Source organism: Poecile atricapillus, chromosome 1 (genome assembly GCF_030490865.1).
Source record: "Poecile atricapillus isolate bPoeAtr1 chromosome 1, bPoeAtr1.hap1, whole genome shotgun sequence".
In the NCBI taxonomy this organism is placed as follows: Eukaryota; Metazoa; Chordata; class Aves; order Passeriformes; family Paridae; genus Poecile; species Poecile atricapillus.
Genome location: NC_081249.1, coordinates 114,819,123 through 114,832,876, shown reverse-complemented (window position 1 = coordinate 114,832,876; position 13,754 = coordinate 114,819,123). Strand labels below are relative to the sequence as shown.

The 13,754-nt window shown below is 47.4% G+C and overlaps 1 protein-coding gene across 5 annotated transcripts in view; it reads left to right on the top strand.

The window, feature by feature from the left end:
• Positions 1 to 13,754, top strand: part of GDPD5 (glycerophosphodiester phosphodiesterase domain containing 5) — a 107,548-nt gene that overhangs the window by 29,136 nt on the left and 64,658 nt on the right. The window contains exon 1 of one of the 5 annotated variants that reach the window (XM_058856276.1): positions 5,669 to 5,753. The exons of 3 other annotated variants lie outside the window; for them this stretch is intronic. In XM_058856276.1, coding sequence (XP_058712259.1) covers positions 5,680 to 5,753 — 74 coding nt within the window. In that variant the 5' untranslated portion in view covers positions 5,669 to 5,679. Of the gene's footprint in view, positions 1 to 5,668; positions 5,754 to 12,673; positions 12,693 to 13,754 lie in introns of those variants that run through there. One more of the 5 variants, XM_058856313.1, reaches the window with a different exon arrangement.

The window sequence follows — 13,754 nt, the reverse complement described above, 5'->3', positions numbered from 1 at the left end:
CAGTAGTGAGAAAGTCTTCTGGAGAGTGTTTGCCCCATAACGGAGGAGAAAAGCTGCTGGCAGCTCCAGTTTGGGGGTTCCAGCACTTCAGCCTCCACAGCTGGTAGAAAGCATGACTGTGAATTAAAAAATTAAAATCTCAGAAGTTTGTGTTGTGGCTGGGATTGGCTGGTGGGTGTTGGCACTGGGTCTGTCAGAGCTGATCCTCTACCTGCTCTTATTCTTTTGCTCTTCGAGGCGATGAAAGGGTTTAGGTTTTCTTTTGGGGCAAAAGAGTTGATGTGGTTGGCTCTTCAACATGGCATGAGACAGCAGTGAAACACTTTTGGTGATTTGTCTTCTCCTGTGTGCTCTGCTCCTTTCTCCAGTAATATCCCTGGCTTTTGGCAGAGGCTTGGAGCTGAAGCTCTGAGGTTGTTGCTGCTTGTGTATTTTGTTCATCCTAAAGTGATGTCAATAATAGGAGGAAGCTCTGAAAATCAGGAATATTGGCTCTTTCGAGATGCTTAAGTTTGTACCCACTTAGCACAATCCTCTTAAAAATAGTGACAATGAAAAAATAGAAATAAAAATATGAATATAATCGTGGCTCTCCACCCTTCTCTCCTTATCTTGACAAAGAATGCCATTACTCTGCATCTTGTCGCGTTCCTGAAGTCTCTGGCCAGGGAGCAGGAGCTGGGGAAGCTGAGGTGGAAGCTGGTGGCACAGGGATGGGGTTTCCCAGCTGAGGGGTCAGATCAGCTCTTTTGATCATACTACAGAAGAAAGCAAAAGTGTTTCCCTGGAATAACCACTGGCTGTTCCTGTCTGAAAGCTGAGCAGCTTTTTCTTTTTGGAAACTTTCCCAGAGATAAACCTGGAGCCCGTGGTTTGTGATGTGGAGAGACTCAACTGGGGTTGGAAGCTTTAAACACATTTATAGAATGGTTTGTGTTGGAAGGGAGCTTCAAGATCATCCCATTCTACATGGGCAGGGACACCTTCCACTGTCCCAGGCTGCTCCAAGCCCCAGTGTCCAGCCTGGCCTTGGGCACTGCCAGGGATCCAGGGGCAGCCACAGCTGCTCTGGGCACCCTGTGCCAGGGCCTGCCCACCCTCACAGGGAACAGTTCCTTCCCAATATCCCATCCATCCCTGCCCTCTGGCAGTGGGAAGCCATTCTCTGTGTCCTGTCCCTCCAGGCCTTGTCCCCAGCCCCTCTCCAGCTCTCCTGGAGCCCTTTCAGGCCCTGCAAGGGGCTCTGAGCTCTCCCTGGAGCCTTCTCCTCTCCAGGTGAGCACCCCCAGCTCTCCCAGCCTGGCTCCAGCCCCTGGAGCATCTCCATGTCCTCCTCTGTACCTTTTTCCTGGCATCCAGCTCTGCTGGAGTTCTGGGATTGTTGGGCTGGCTGAGCTTTCCCTGCGCAGGGACTTCATGATGTGACCTCCATCAGCTGTTCTGTGGTGTTGGCTGGGTGTGGGGCTGGGATCAGCCACGTTAGCTGAGGAGAAAACATTCAGAAGCTCGTGTTTAAAATGCCTTTGTTGAGCTGCAGGAGAGATTTAAGAGGAATCACGCTCAAATCCGCACAAAACCTGAGCCACCTGTTGCAGGGAGAGACCTCTGGAGCTGGGGTGAGCTGTGGCTTCACACCTGGGGGCTGAACAGGTGTTGGGTGGCAGAGATGATCTGGTGTGGGGGAGGAAATGTCCTTAAGCTGTGAAACAGCCTCCTGAGAGACGGAGCGAGACGCGACTCGGAGCCGCCTCCGCGTCCTCGCTCGACGGGGATTTTGTGAAGCCCAGCAGATCTGGGGACCCAAGTGTGGGTGGTGTGTGAGGGAAGCACTTGGGTAATGTCCCTGGAATAGAAACCCAGCCCTGCTGCTGGAAGCAGGTGGTGTCAGCTGTCTGCCAAAACAAAAAGGGAAGGTTTTTTAGGGTTTCAGTCAGTCCACACGAATTTGCACCAGAAAAAAAAAAAAGAGATGAGAAAACTTGAAGTTCTCAAGTGCTTGGCAGAAGGTTGAACAGCAAACAACTCCATTTGAGAATACCTGGAATTCAAGTGGATTTTGCTAGAAATACTGGGACAGTGTGTTTGTTTTTAGCTCAGTGAGCATGTTCTCACCCTCTGAGTGCTGCTGAGGATGAGCCAAGCTAGGGGGTGAGGACTCAAAGTCTCACAGGCTCCTCAGAAGCTTGCAGTCTCTGAAGAGAAGAATGAACCTTCTTGGAAAGCAGCATGGCCCAAACCCCCAGCTTGCTGGAATATGTGAAATTCCTTAAGAAACTGGAAGTGAATAGCCAGGATTAAACAGGGAGAAGAAAGATGATGACTTGCAGCAGTTTGGTCAATTGCTGGCTCGAGGGGTTTCTGCTGGAAAAAAAGAGATTTACAACCTGAGCAGCCTTGCTCTGTTGGAGTTTAGACACGGGCTGTAAACCTCAGGTTGTTTGAAAACATGAAAAAAGGCTTAGCTTCTCTAGTGGAAGGAGAGAGGTAAAATACAAAATTCCTGCAGAGTCCTCTTTTCAGTCACTTTCTCACATTCATTGAAGAAAGTGATTTCTGCTTACAAAAAATCACAGAATAAGAAGTTGAGGTTGGGAGGGAGCTCAGCAGTGAAACCACCTGCTCAGGTCAGCTCTGGAATTATCTGAAGAGCACACTGATGGAATAACCTTGGCAGCTGGATCCTGTGGATTGCCAGAGCCTGGTGAGATGCTGAAGGATGTGCAGGCTGACTCCAGGAGCCCTGGATGGAGGATGAGCAGGAACCATCATAACCCCACTCTGTATCAAAAGAGTGTGAGCCAAGGAGTCTGTGGGGTTTTTTTTGTTGTTTTTTTTTAATTTTTATTTTGACTGGTAGGCAATTTCCAACAGAATTCACAAATACAGACAAAATTAAATCAAGAATTGGTTGAAAAAGGTGTCTTCTTGCAGTTGCATAGTTCTCTCCCCCTTCGAGACAAAAATAATAAATTCACTGGGTTTATTTTTATTCCTTTCCAGCTTTTTATTGAGCTGGAAAGGACAGAGAGAACATGGAAAATTTAATTCATAGCCCTCACCTGTGGGCTTAGAGCCAAGGAAGGCAACCAGTTTAACTCAGTTGCCCTTGGCTGGTACAGAGAATAAAATGACTTTTTTTCCATCAGTGGGGCATCTTCTGCCTCATCCATCTTTAGGATTTATTGCTCTGATTCTTGCTGCCTTGAGGATCCTTGGATTTGTTTCTTCTCAACTTCCTTGGCTGAAGAGCTGTACTGGACAGGGGAAGACTGCTTCAGGTGGGGCTTCCATTCAGTGCCTTTTCAGGAGAAGCAACCACAGCCTGCTTAAGGTAAATGCTGTGACCTAGTGCCTCAAACACTGAATTTGGAAGGTGAAGCGTTTGGTTTCGGTCTCTGAAAGAAGGGGTTTCAGTAAGGCTGGGGTTGGTAAAGGTCTGGAAGAGGTGCTGACAATGCCAAGATTGAGGTCAGGGAAGAAAGTGCCTCCTTCCCCTTGTAACCCTGGAGGACTCTTACATAACTGTTCTAAACCAGCTTAAGAGAGCTGGGATGGGGAAATAAAAAAAGCACACAAGTGAAAGATTGCTGATAAGCCCAGGGAATCCAAAAATAGGATCAGGCTCCAGGGAATGAAGGAGAACCTGCTGGAGGTAATAATCTGGAGATTGACAGAAATTCAAGGGACTCACATGAGCCCTGAGCCAGACAAACCCCAACCCTGGTCCCTAATCTTGACATGAAGATACCTGTGATGATTATAAATTGTGTCCTGGCTGGGGAGGACAAAGAAAAACCTCCTCAAGTTCTGGCCATGCCTCTCCTAGACCAGGATGCTCCCATCCCAGGGATGCAGGGGAAATTGGAGGCCTGGCACTGGCTGCAGTGGTGAAGCAGAACTGAATGTTCAGATCCAGAGGATCGTGGAATGGGGTGGGTTGGAAGAGTCCATAAAATTGTCTTGTTCCAACCAGATCCTTCAGCTAGACCAGGTTGCTCCAAGTCCATTTCGTCCTCAAAAACTTCCATGGGTTCCTCTTTTCAGTTGAAAATGATTCCTGAAAAGTGGACTAAGAGCTACACTGCCAGATTTGGGAACAAAGACTTGATTCTCCCCCACCTTTCCCAATTGTCTTTCCCTTTTTTCCCCTTTCCTCTGACAGGTTACCCTGGTGATTTGTTTTGCCATTTCCTTCTGCTTTCATATAGCAAAACCAGATTCCTTCTACTTTCTGCACCAAGTTATACTTTGCTAGTCTGGAAATTAACACTTTTTCAGGAAAAAAACCCCTCTCCACCTTTCATTTTCTTTCTTTCTTGGCCGGTTCTTTTCCTGTGGAATTCTGGTTTATCCAGTCTGGATATGCTGGTGGCTTTAAACCCTGGCGTGCTCATCCAGGGAACAGCAATTTTAAAGTTGATTTGCCCTTGAGTTTTAGCAATGTGTAAGAACCATTGCAGCAAAAAGAAGGTGATGTTCTTCTTTGTTTCCTTTGGGTTTGATGTTTTTTTGTGTTGGTTTTTTTTGTTGTTGTTTTGTTTTTTGGGTTTTTTTTTGTTTGTTTGAGTTTTTGTTTGGTTTGGTTTTTGTTGGTTTTTGGTTCGGTTTGGTTTTGCTTGCTTCTAATGCTTATAGAGCCTAATCCTGAAATTTCTTGCTGAAATTTCCCACTTGCAGCAATCATTTTTTGGGTACATGGTGCTTTCTCTTAATTTGATGGAGATCCCAGTATTTTTCAGGACCTTTTCAGTCTGTTTAAAACAGTGGCAGGGACCGGCTTGGCCAGCAGATTATTGAGCGTGAAGTCAATTATTCAGTGCTCTCAATGTTTTCCTACTTAACCAAAAAATATTGACTCAAGAGCAAGGGCAGTCTGGTTTCTTTGGGACTTATTTCAAATCTTTAATCTTCCCACTTCCATCCTTTCCCCTCTCCAGCTGTACTTGCTGATTAGTCTTTGACAGCAGGCTGGGCTAGAACTGCTCTTCCTTTGGAGGGAGGTTTATTTGATCTTTTCCCACCCAGCAGCAACTCCTGGAGAGCATTCCAGCTGGGCTGGAAGAGGCTGGAGCTCCAGGGAATCGCTGCCTGGGGAGGGAAGGAAAGGTAGGAAAAAGCAATGAACAGCAGCAGAGGCACTTATGCAATCACACTGTGCTTTGGTAGGAAAATAAGCTGGAAATAAAGATACTTTGGCTGGTGGAAGGAAAGCTGCTTGTCTCCTACCCAGACAGCAGTTGCTCTCAAGGCAGGATCTTAATCTGATGGGATGAAAACCCAGAATGGCTTTCTGGAAGTGGGATAGAAGCCTTTTAGTCCTGGAAATACTGTGTTTGTGTGCAGTTGGCTTGCTCTTTCAAGTTCCACAGGCTAATTTTCCTGAGAACCTCTCAAATAAATGTGCATGAGACTAATAATAACAATAATATTAATAATAATAGCTTTTCTGTGGGAGTTCGGTGCTCTGGAAAGCTCTTCTCTGCTTCCCTGGGCTGTGGCTGCTTTTTGGTCTGTATTTTCAGGTGGGAGATGCCTGACCCACCTGGGCGGGACATTCTGTCTTCAGAGCAAGTGTCACCTTGAAAATTGCACTTTTCTCATTGCTTGCCTAGGGCTGGCTCATCAAAAGATGTGCAGGAAGCCTTTTTATTGAATTCTTCCCCTGTATGGTGCTGGAAGATGTGCCCTGAGCAGTGTCCTGGTCTCTTGGTGCCGTGGATGTGTTTCTGGGATGGACAGGGAAGGTCACTGTGGTGAGTGGATGTGTTCCCTCTGGTCAGTCTCACTGACTGAGGCATGTTTGCATTGTTGATTCTGTGCTGCTGAGCACCTTCCTGCCCTGCTCCAAATCTCTTGAACTTGTTTGGTGTTTTTGCTTCTCCAACATCACAGAGCTACTCAAAAGAAAATGAACTTCCAACTTACCCTTTTTCCTAGAAAGCTTAGAGTGGTGCAGAGAAGGAGAAATGCTGTTGCATCCTGGCCTCTGGGTGCCTGTGGGATTCAGCTGCTCCAGATGTTTGGATAAACTGCTCTGGGCTGGAAGCAATTGCCACCAAACTGTTGTGCATTAATGGACCCTTGGGGGGGTCTTGCCTGGAGATGATGTTCTCTGGAGCACGAGGCTGAGGGTCATAAATAATGACTTCAATGAGATCAGTGCTTTGAGGAATCCCAGGTGGACAGAGCTTTGTGCCAGCATCTCCAGCCCCCAGGCTCATCCTAACCCCACAAAGGTTTGATTTAGGCACGTTTGGTAGCAATCCCAGGATGGCTTGGGTTGGGAGGGACCTTAAAGCTTTCCACCCCTGCCATGGGCAGGGACACCTTCCACTATCCCAGCTTGCTCCAAGCCCTGCCTAAGCTTGAACAATTCCAAGATTGGGGCAGCCACAGCTTTTATGGGCAGCCTGTGAGAGAACACAACCATCCTACTTTGAAGACAGATGTCTGCAGGTGTCCTTGTTTCACTCTAACCCTGATTATATTGAAAACCCAATTTAGCTGATAATGTGCCAGTAGTGACTGTCTGGAAGAGTGTCACTGGTGCTGGAAAAAGGACACCAGGACGCAGTGAGTTAATGCTCAGAGAATCAATGCTCATCCTATTAAAAGTTCTTAAAAATGACTGAAAGCACTTGGACTAATAGGCCTTGGGTTTGCATCACTAAATGAGTTTGTGAATCCCTCATGACTGGGCCTTTCCATAAGGAAAACAAGATAGGAGCTGATGTAACTGGCAGATGGAGCCTTGTTTTTGTGTTTTTATTAGAGCAGGACTCTCCAGGCAGGAGCTGGAAATGTCTGTGAGCCTCCCCTGCTAACTCTGGGAGTGACCCTGTGGCTGGAGGGGTGGTTCCCTTCCTGCCTTCACCCTCTCCCCCATCCCTCATTGTGTCAGGGTGACCTTAGCCCGCATTTGGAGACGCTTTTTGGAAAGCAAGAAGCGTTTATGACAGATGCAACTGCTTGCCAGGTCAATTGAGAAAATTCCTTTCTCCTGAAAGATTCATGCTGCAGCAAACAGAGTAAAATCCTTTTGCCCTTATTCACATCTGCCTAAAGATCGACACCAGCTTTTGACAGGATACAAGAATCCCACTCAAGACAGGCACCTGGAGCTGAGTGACTCTGGAATTGGGAGGGGTTGTAACTTGTCTCATGTTACCCATCTGTTTTCTTGGATGCAATTTTCCTTTCCCTTGTGACAGGGAAACTCTCCTGTCTGTCTCCTTGCATTGAGCACAGGATGATTTGTACAGAACTGGAAAAAAACCCCAATAATAATTGGAAGGAGGCTTTAGGAACATGAGACAAACCTCTGCTTCACTGGAAGGATAAAGTGGATGTTAGCCTTCCGGTGGCAGAAATCAAGTATCTTCTGTGCCACGGGGGTGGAGGAGGGGATGGGGGATGCATACCTCTCATTTTTCCAATATCATTTTTGTTTCCATGATTTTCAAGCGATCACAAAGCTGTAGTGGAGGTGATGAAAGGCTGACTTTGCTTCTTGAACCTCTCCTGGACTTCATCTGTTACCTCATGGACCTTAAAGCCCACCCAGTTTCACCCCCTGCCACGGGCAGGGGCACCTTCCACGATCCCAGGTTGCTCAGGAAGGCAAAGCAAGTTTTTCTTCTTTATTTATTTAGCTATTCTGCTGCTTATGAACTCTTTCTCCCCATGAATAATGTCTCCTGCAGCCACATGGAAGGAATCAATCATAGGAAATAGAGAGCCTGTAATCCATTTAACTAGGACTTTCCACCTCTCATTAAGCCAGAGAGATTCATGCCTGATTCTCTGGGTAGCAGTTGCACAGCAGATGTGCAGGGTATCGATTGGAAAATGAGTCTTGCTGGTTTTGTTTTCCTTTTTTTTCCCCCCCTCCCTTACTGTTTCCATTCCAGCGCGGGCAGTGGGTGTGGAGGCACTTGGCTCCCTCTCAGATGAGCGTTCCTGGGGTTGTTGGTGCACTTTTCTTTTCCTGCTGGCAGAGCCAGGTTTTCAGCAGGGAGTGTGTCTGTGGGAAGGCGCGAGGTCTCCGCAGCAGTGTTTGGGACAGGCTCCTGCTCCAGCTGCTGGCACCTTGCAGGGAAGGTGAAACCTGGCCATCCATGGGGAGCTCTTCAGGGCTGTGTTTGGGAAGGGAAAACATTTCTTGTCCGAGGAGGAAGCTGCTTGTCAGGGTGTGCATGTTCAAACCCAGCTCTGTTTCCACTTCATTTCTCAGCAAAAACGTGCTGGCAATGGGTAAGGCTTGCTGCAAACTTCTGGTTTGCAGCTTGGTGAGGATGGCAAAGCTCCTGGAGTCTGTGGAGAGGAAAAATATTCTGTAACCTCTTTAATTCTTTTAAATACTGTTTAATTCTTTGTTGACGCATGAGATTTTGTTTAGCATCCAGCTGTGCTTTCCTGGTTGTCTTCTCATCCTTTCCATGGTGGTTTTTCCTGTTTTTCACCTGGGCTGTCTCTGTTGAGCCCTGCTGATGTGGTGCCATCAGCCAGACCATGCCAGCATCACAGGGCATCTCTGCCAGAGGCTCTGCAGACAGCACAGGCTGAACTTGGGGTCTCTTACTCAACGTGCTCCCTTCTCCTCCCACTTCTGCCAGACCAGTTTGGTGCTTTCCTGCCTGTCCCTTTGGGTTTGTCCCTCAGATTCCCTCCAGTTCCCTGTCTTCTGCCAAGATCAGCAGCGCTGTCTGGCTCCTGAAGGTGCCTCACCTCACCTTAGCTGCTATTTTACATGTTGAACCACTGGGTCCTTGTGCTGCTCTGAATGCTTCCAAAATGCTGTCCCAAGGGGACTCCACCAGACACAGACTTGGAGAGGTGGAAAGGTTTGACTTTGCCAAAAATGTGATTTCACGCACTTTGGGCTGCTTAGCGTTTCTCTTTGCTGCTTCTGAAAGCCAAGAGCATTATTAGACTTGAAGAGATGAGAAATTCATGAGTTGTTGCCCATCTCTCCACCAGCCCCCAGAAGATGAAGCTCTCTATACTCAGGTTGTCAGAAATCCTTTGGCAGAGGGCACCTGAAGTGTCACATGTTTTTCCTCATGTGCTTTGCTGCTTGGAGTTACTTCAGACCCTGCTTGTGGATTCACCTGATACTTTGGGATCTGCAGCAGATTTTGGGTTTTCAGAGCTGTGCCAGCACCTTGACCTGCAAGCTTTGTGCAGAAAGCAGAGATTGTGTTTGATTATTGCTCTGCCAGAAGTTTACACAGGTTTTTCCGGTGCCCTGTTCCTCTTCTTCCACCCTTTCAAAGTTCCAGGCACCCATTCCTGCCTCAGTTTGTGGAAAACATTAAGAAGCTGTGTTGCAGAGGGCGTTAGTCTGTCCTGTGCTTATTTATTTAGGGAGATTAAAGTCTAAGTTTTTCTTTTGTAATCCCTTTGAAGTATTTATCTTTTGAAGTCTGAATTTTCATTAGCTGGAAGTGTACAACCCCCGAACTACACGCTGCCCTAGTTTCAAAGCTGTAATTTTTTTTTTGTAGAAAACATTTAAGAACAATAAACAACAGGTCAGACCCAGAGGGGGCTCCACGTCAGCCAGCTCCTATTTGGGATGTGTCTGTTTGGGTCATCCCTTGCCACTTTGGGGAATCAAAGTGGCTCTGCAGGCTCTCCCTGGGTTGGGTTGTAGCCCTGCATTTCTGGGATCTAATGTAGACAGGGATGTTCCCCTTCTGAGTGGCCTGTAGACCTTTCTTTCCCTCTTTAAATTTGTTTTCCCCCCCACCCTTATTTTCTATCATTGAGGTAGCAGCGCTCAGCTTTAAGGGCAAGGATGTTGTGCTTTCCTGCTTATCTTATATAAAAGATTCCATATATCCACATGCACGTGGCAAAGGACACTTTCCAGAAGTTAATCTTTTTTTGTTTGCTTGGCAGGGGGAAAAAAAAATAAATAAATGCTGACTGGAGTTCTGATGTATCTGCTGCTTTTGTTTGTGCAGCATTATCAGTGTAAAAATGAATGTTCACAGCCTGGAAAAAGTGGGTGGGAGACCTCTGACCCAGCCTGATTTCCAGAGTGGGGAATAACAATGTGTTGGGAAAAAAAACCCAGCTGGGTCATCGAAGGGGTCGTTGCCTGGGCATCCCTCACCCCAAAATGAATCACCTGAGGCTCTTTTATGGCTTTGGGGTGTCCCAATCCCGCCTTGAAATGAAATGTTGGATCTTGCAAGCTGAGATGCTTTGGGTTTGTGCCAGCAAAATGTGGAAAATGGTGCTCGGTGTGTGTGTGTGCATCTCGATTTCCTCCCGTGGGAGTGGCCAGAGCAAACAGGCCTCAGTAATAGCTTGTTATTAAACAGATGGGGATATTGACCCTCTTCCATTTCCATTTTCCTACTCGGGGAAAATGAAATTGCATTACTTTGGCTTGGATGAGTTCAGTGTATTAATAAAAAAAATGTGTATGAAAACCAATGGAGAGTCCATGAAAATCCCCAGAATTTAGATAATTTATATGATTTCAGCCCTGGCTGGGAAATAGAGACTTCTCTTCTATTTTTCTTTTTTTTTTGTTGGGTTTTTTTTTTTTTTGTGCACAGAACTGTAGGGTTTGCTCTGGAATAGCTTAATTTTTTAGCAAGTATTTATAGAAAATTGGGATTTTCCAGTATAATTAGGGAAACGACTGACAAGCAGCCTTACAAGCATATCAATAAGGCTAATTGATTATCAGGGATGTTCTCACCTAATTGGCATAGGAAATTATTTGCTTAACAAGGTTTTAAGCATAATTAGATTGATACAAGTTTTAGTAGAGATGGAGAGGTTGAATTGACAGAGATTCTTGATAAACAGTGATCCCAGGAGTCACCAACAAGAGGAAAAACACTTCTTTTAATGTGGAAATCAGTAGAATCCATCACAGCTCTTTAAAATGAGATAAAAAATTAACCTCAAATATCTCACAAGTCTCTATTTCTTATGTTTATTTGCATTGCAAGTGGGGTGAGTTTCCTTGGGCCTGAATTTTGGGAGATGGGAGCCTGTGTGCTCAGGGCTTGCTTTGGTTTTGAGTGTCCCACCACCTCTCCAGGTGTGGGGGGAGCTTCTCCCCCTCCTTCTCCCCAGTTTTGCCTCTCTGAAACCGTGGGGGTGTCCTTGTGGGAGGCTGAGGTTTTCCACTGGGTGGGTCTTCCCAGGTGTGATCCTGTAGGAGACCACAGGTGTCCTCCATGTCTGCATGGGTGGAGTTATTGGAGGTAAAAATGTGTCTCTGCCTCTTTCCAAATGGCTTTGCTCCGACGTCTCCTGAGGCTTCAGGATTCCATGGCTTGGTGATGGACCTGGTCGTGCTGGGTTAATGGTTGGACTCCCTTATCCTGGAGGGCTTCTCCAGCCTTAATGATTCTGTGATCTCATTATTCATAAGCCTCCATCAGAGAATCCTTGGCTGTGTTTTGGGACTTCTTCTGGATGTGCTGGTCCAGACCATCCTGAGCAAACTGCAGTGGGTGTTCAGAGCAGGGCTGTCCATGGTGTGGCTGGAAGTGCAGTAGAGCTGCTTGTTCCTGGGCTTTTACAAACCACAGAACATCCTGACCTGGAAGGGACCCACAGGGGTCATCCAGGGCAGCCCCTGTCCCTGCCCAGACCCCCCAACAACCCCACCCCTGCATCCCTGGCAGTGCTGTCCAAAGGCTCCTGGAGCTCTGGCAGCCTCGGGGCCGTGCCCATTCCCTGGGGAGCCTGGGCAGTGCCAGCACCCTCTGGGGGAAGAACCTTTTCCTGAATCCAACATAAACCTCTCCTGGCACAGCTCCAGCCATTCCCTGAGTCCTGTCACTGTCCCAGAGGGCAGAGATCAGTGCCTGCCCCTCCTCTTCCCCTCATGGTGAAGGAAGGGGGATCAAAGGGGAGGGCTAGGACTGCAGCAAGCCTTGGGAAAGGCTGTTAGACCTGCTCCTCTGCAGCTTCATCCCCAGTCTTTACTCAGAACACTTCAGGACTTGTGCTGTTGCTCTTCCCCTCACTAAAACAAGGGCACTGAGATGCTTTAGTGATGGGTCTTGATTGTTGCCTTCCCTCTCCAGTCCAGGTTTCTGAATATTGCCCTGAGGCTCCAGGGATAGAGGAGTTAACTTAGAGGGACAGAAATCAAACATTTTTAGGCCAAATCTCCTCAGAGAGCTTCACTTTTAAATTTGCAACTCCAATTCTCCCTTTTTTTTTTTTCCCTCCCTCTGAAGCTGTTTGAAAAGGAATAATGTGTAACTGATACCTCCACTTCAGTATCTCAGAAGTGCAGTGTGTGCTAATTAGGCATCCTGGAGCCTTTGGAAAGTGCTCCCATTGTATTTGCAGATGGAATCTACCCTGCTCTCCCTTTTTGGACAAGTGAGCTGGTTATTCAGCTCTGAGAAGCTCATAGCCATTGGCAAATGATGCATCTTGAAAGTCAAGGTTGAGAGCATGAGTGGGTTTGTGTTTTCTGTTTTATTTCTTCTCCCCCCTCCTGGTGCACGTTGCTGGATTTGAATAATTAATGCCTGTTGTCTTGCTTCCTGTTTTCATTTCTGTATGTAATGCTAACCAGCAGTGGGCTGAATCATTCATGGGCTGCTTTCTGCACCTCGACAGCTGGAGATGTCATGGGCACAGTGATTGTGAGGTGCTGCAGACTTTCTGCTGCTCCCTTAACTCCGTTTCTGGAAGCAGGAGCAGTAAGTATTGGGTCCATGCTCTTGGCCTGGCGAGGCTCTCTGGGCAGGTGGTGTCAGTGTGGTTTCTCTCCCTGCAGCTCCTGTTACTGCTCAGGTGTCCATGTGTGTGGAGGGGAGGGTGGGGGCTGCCTTTTGTCCTTTCCCATCTCTTTCTGGGCTTTCATGGATCTGGTTGTGATGCTCATGGAGAAGAGGGAATGATTTTAGGCTTGTTGGTTGTGCCTCAAGCAATTACACTGTATTTAGGAATGGGTTTTTTAAAAACTCAGATTTGTCATTGTGGTTTTCCTGAGTTTTTGTGGGGAGCAGCCTGGAATTCTGGGCTCCCACAGTGCCTGCCTTTGCAGTGAGGAACCAGGGTGGGAGCTTCACCTGGTGCCTTACAGAGCCTTTTCAGCTGTTTTTAACCATCAACACTGCCAGGGATCCTGGGGCAGCCACAGCTTCTCTGGGCAGTCTGTGCCAGGGCCTGCCCACCCTCCCAGGGAAGGATTTCTCTCCTATCAAACTGACACAATTCTTGCAAGTGATCAAATGAAATACCCAGTGAAAGCTCTTGTGGATGGAGCTGGCCTGTCTGCCCTCATGCCTTGCATGAAGAAAGCAGGAAGAGGTGGAAATCAGGAGAGATGCTGTCCTTCGGAGAAGAATTTGTGCAGGGTTACTTGGAACAACTGTAGCCTTCTAGGTTTTCTGGGTGGGAATGAGGGCTTTGGCTGGGGAGTTGTTAAAAAGCTGTGAATGATTTTTACGTCTTGCACAGACCCCTCAGCATCTTGTACATCACTCCACACTTGGAATCTTCAGGGCAGAGAGGATGTTTTGCCCAAGACCTTTAAACAGCGTCCAGTTTTGGACATCCTCAGTGTTTCTGTGCCCATGGTGGGAAGGCAGAGGGGGAGACTCATTTCCTAGGGATGGTCTTGAAGCTGAAGATGGGAGGCAAGTCGAGCAGTGACTAATGCTGAACTTTATTAATAGCAAGAGGAGAGGTGAAATGCGGGCAGGGAGGTGACCTGGACACGAGGCCACGGAAGTGGCACGGCAGCGCAGGGGGCAGCT